The sequence below is a fragment of the Nanorana parkeri genome, unplaced genomic scaffold (genome assembly GCF_000935625.1).
Source record: "Nanorana parkeri isolate BGI_ZX_2015 unplaced genomic scaffold, ASM93562v1 scaffold911, whole genome shotgun sequence".
NCBI lineage: Eukaryota > Metazoa > Chordata > Amphibia > Anura > Dicroglossidae > Nanorana > Nanorana parkeri.
In genome coordinates this window covers 397360-401435 of record NW_017307179.1, presented here as the reverse complement: position 1 = coordinate 401435, position 4076 = coordinate 397360, and the positions used below count along the sequence as shown (strand labels likewise).

The 4076-nt window shown below is 51.6% G+C and overlaps 1 protein-coding gene across 1 annotated transcript in view; it reads right to left on the bottom strand.

Moving 5' to 3' along the window:
- The window catches only part of RAB25 (RAB25, member RAS oncogene family), a 9486-nt gene that overhangs the window by 2007 nt on the left and 3403 nt on the right, over window positions 1-4076 (bottom strand). Inside the window, exons 3-4 of the mRNA XM_018566058.1 lie at window positions 3770-3966; window positions 406-486 (exon numbers count right to left, since the gene is read on the bottom strand). Of these exons, the coding sequence (XP_018421560.1) occupies window positions 406-486; window positions 3770-3966 (278 nt within the window). The remainder of the gene's footprint in view (window positions 1-405; window positions 487-3769; window positions 3967-4076) is intronic.

The following is a 4076-nucleotide window of genomic DNA, read 5'->3' as shown; positions in this document are numbered from 1 at the left end:
GATCTAAGGGGGGAGGGTGCAGGAATTGGGGTGATCTGAAGGGGAAGGGTTTAGGAATTGGGGGTGATCTGAGGTGTGAAGGTGCAGGAATTGGGGGAAGGTGCAGGAATTGGGGTGATCTAAGGGGGGAGGGTGCAGGAATTGGGGTGATCTGAAGGGGAAGGGTTTAGGAATTGGGGGTGATCTGAGGTGTGAAGGTGCAGGAATTGGGGGAAGGTTTAGGAATTGGGGTGATCTGAGGTGTGAAGGTGCAGGAATTGGGGGAAGGTGCAGGAATTGGGGTGATCTGAGGGGTGAAGGTGCAGGAATTGGGGTGATCTGAGGGGTGAAGGTGCAGGAATTGGGGTGATCTGAGGGGTGAAGGTGCAGTAATTGAGGTTGGTCACCACAGGTCTAAGCCCTCACCTCGGAGGATGGTCTCGAAGGCCAGCTCCACGTTGGTTGAGTCCAGCGCTGACGTCTCTAGGAACAGCAGCCCGTTGCTATCTGGTGAGAAGAAGAGACAAAACATTAATAGCGGTTCCCATTATGAAGCCGCGGTGACCTCAGACAACACAAAGGAGACAAAACCGCCGCGCTGCAATAATTATCTCGGCAAACACGACCAACGTCACGCCCGACCTACTTGGCCAATGTACAACTGCTGCAATTTAGCCGTTAGAGAGACCCGTTTGCTGATCGGAGAACCGCCGTGTCGCAGCCGCGGCACACATTATGGGTACCGCATAGAAAATGGCTTATTAGGGGCCGGAGTGGGCTGCCTCCTGCTCTTGATGTTGTTCCTTACTGAACCAATTCAATATTTTTGGGGCCTTCAGAACATCTGTTTGGCCCTCCTTCTGGTACAATTGCACCTAAATTGCTCAATTTGGCTGACACTGGTCCTTGGGGGGTAAGGTCTTTTTATTAACTCCTTCGTTCCCTTCCCTGGTAGACATCTACGATAGTTTTTGTAGCACCAAGGTAAAGACCTCGGGGTGACTTTGAGGCGCCCTATGGCATCCTCACCTTGCATGGTGGAGGACCCCATCCCAACACTGGCTAAGATAAATGCACTATGTGGTCAGTGGTCACCTAAACATAACACCCAGATGATTGGTTGGACATCCCATTCCAAAAGCACGGCCATTAATATGGAGTTGCCCCACCATGACCCTAAGAATGGAATTGCCCAATGGCCTTTCATATAGTGTTGTCCCCCCACGGTGGCAATAACAGCCTCCACTCTTCTGGGAAGGATTTTGGAAGGTGTCTGTGGGAATTTGTCCCATTTGTGAGGTCAGGTATTGATGTTGGATGGGAAGACCAGGCTCGGAGTTGGGGTTCCAGATCATCCCAAAGGTCTTCAGTAGGGTTGAGGTCAGGGCTCTGTGCAGGACACTCAAGTTCCTCCACACCAAGCTAGTCACACCATGTCTGTATGGAGCTGGCTTTGTACACAGGGGACAGTCATGGTGGAACAGAAAAAGGCCTTCACCACACTGGTCACACCATGGCTTTATGGAGCTGGCTTTGTAGGTATTTGTGTCAATTTGAACAAGACAGTGAGGTCAGGTACTGACGTTGGACAAGATGACCTGGTTCACAGTTGGCGTTCCAGTTCATCCCAAAGGTGCTCAGTAGGGTTGGGGTCATAGCTCAGTGCAGACCCCTCAAGTTCCTCCACCAAGCTGGTCACGCCATGTCTTTATGGAGCTGGGGACAGTCACGGTGGAACAGAAAAGGGTCTTCACCAAACTGTTACCACAAGGCCGGAAGAGCACAGTGGTCTACAATGTATATGTATGATGGACTATTAATGGAACAAGGCTGGAAGAGCACAATTGTCTTTTATTCCAAAGGTGTTCAGTAGGGTTATGGTTGGATACCGGTGATGGATGAGAAGACCCGGCTCCCAATTGGTGTTTCAGTTCATGCCAAAGGCGCTCAGTAGGGTTGAGGTCAGGGCTCTGTGCAGGACACTCGAGTTCCTCCACCAAACTGGTCACGCCATGTCTTTATGGAGCTGGCTCTGTACACAGGGGACAGTCATGGTGGAACAGAAAAGGGCCTTCACCAAACTGTGACCACAAGGCTGGAAGAGCTCAATTGTCTACAATGTCTTTGGTATGATGGAGGATCACCAGAACCTTCACTGGAGACACCTGACCATCATCTGGAGCGGGTTCCCACCCAGTCTAGTTCCCTGAGGATGTTGTGCCCTCCAGTGGTTACCTGCATACATCTTGGCCTCCTCGGAGGGCACTTCTCGGGCTTCGTCCGTCAGGTCGCTCTTGTTGCCCACCACCATGACGATGATGCTGGCGTCCGCGTGGTCGTACAGCTCCTTCAGCCAGCGCTCTATGCTGTCGTAGGACTGGTGCTTGGTGATGTCGTACACCAAAAGCGCGCCGACCGCGCCCCTGTAGTACCTAGAAAAGGGAGGGAAGGAGGGTGACCATACGGCTCCGTAAAGGGAATATAACAATTTGAGGAATGAGGACGATGGTCTACAGGCATCTGAAATATTATTACCAAGGTAAAGACCTCGGGGTGACTTTGAGGCGCCCTATGGCATCCTCACCTTGCATGGTGGAGGACCCCATCCCAACACTGGCTAAGATAAATGCACTATGTGGTCAGTGGTCACCTAAACATAACACCCAGATGATTGGTTGGACATCCCATTCCAAAAGCACGGCCATTAATATGGAGTTGCCCCACCATGACCCTAAGAATGGAATTGCCCAATGGCCTTTCATATAGTGTTGTCCCCCCACGGTGGCAATAACAGCCTCCACTCTTCTGGGAAGGATTTTGGAAGGTGTCTGTGGGAATTTGTCCCATTTGTGAGGTCAGGTATTGATGTTGGATGGGAAGACCAGGCTCGGAGTTGGGGTTCCAGATCATCCCAAAGGTCTTCAGTAGGGTTGAGGTCAGGGCTCTGTGCAGGACACTCAAGTTCCTCCACACCAAGCTAGTCACACCATGTCTGTATGGAGCTGGCTTTGTACACAGGGGACAGTCATGGTGGAACAGAAAAAGGCCTTCACCACACTGGTCACACCATGGCTTTATGGAGCTGGCTTTGTAGGTATTTGTGTCAATTTGAACAAGACAGTGAGGTCAGGTACTGACGTTGGACAAGATGACCTGGTTCACAGTTGGCGTTCCAGTTCATCCCAAAGGTGCTCAGTAGGGTTGGGGTCATAGCTCAGTGCAGACCCCTCAAGTTCCTCCACCAAGCTGGTCACGCCATGTCTTTATGGAGCTGGGGACAGTCACGGTGGAACAGAAAAGGGTCTTCACCAAACTGTTACCACAAGGCCGGAAGAGCACAGTGGTCTACAATGTATATGTATGATGGACTATTAATGGAACAAGGCTGGAAGAGCACAATTGTCTTTTATTCCAAAGGTGTTCAGTAGGGTTATGGTTGGATACCGGTGATGGATGAGAAGACCCGGCTCCCAATTGGTGTTTCAGTTCATGCCAAAGGCGCTCAGTAGGGTTGAGGTCAGGGCTCTGTGCAGGACACTCGAGTTCCTCCACCAAACTGGTCACGCCATGTCTTTATGGAGCTGGCTCTGTACACAGGGGACAGTCATGGTGGAACAGAAAAGGGCCTTCACCAAACTGTGACCACAAGGCTGGAAGAGCTCAATTGTCTACAATGTCTTTGGTATGATGGAGGATCACCAGAACCTTCACTGGAGACACCTGACCATCATCTGGAGCGGGTTCCCACCCAGTCTAGTTCCCTGAGGATGTTGTGCCCTCCAGTGGTTACCTGCATACATCTTGGCCTCCTCGGAGGGCACTTCTCGGGCTTCGTCCGTCAGGTCGCTCTTGTTGCCCACCACCATGACGATGATGCTGGCGTCCGCGTGGTCGTACAGCTCCTTCAGCCAGCGCTCTATGCTGTCGTAGGACTGGTGCTTGGTGATGTCGTACACCAAAAGCGCGCCGACCGCGCCCCTGTAGTACCTAGAAAAGGGAGGGAAGGAGGGTGACCATACGGCTCCGTAAAGGGAATATAACAATTTGAGGAATGAGGACGATGGTCTACAGGCATCTGAAATATTATACGTAGGAGT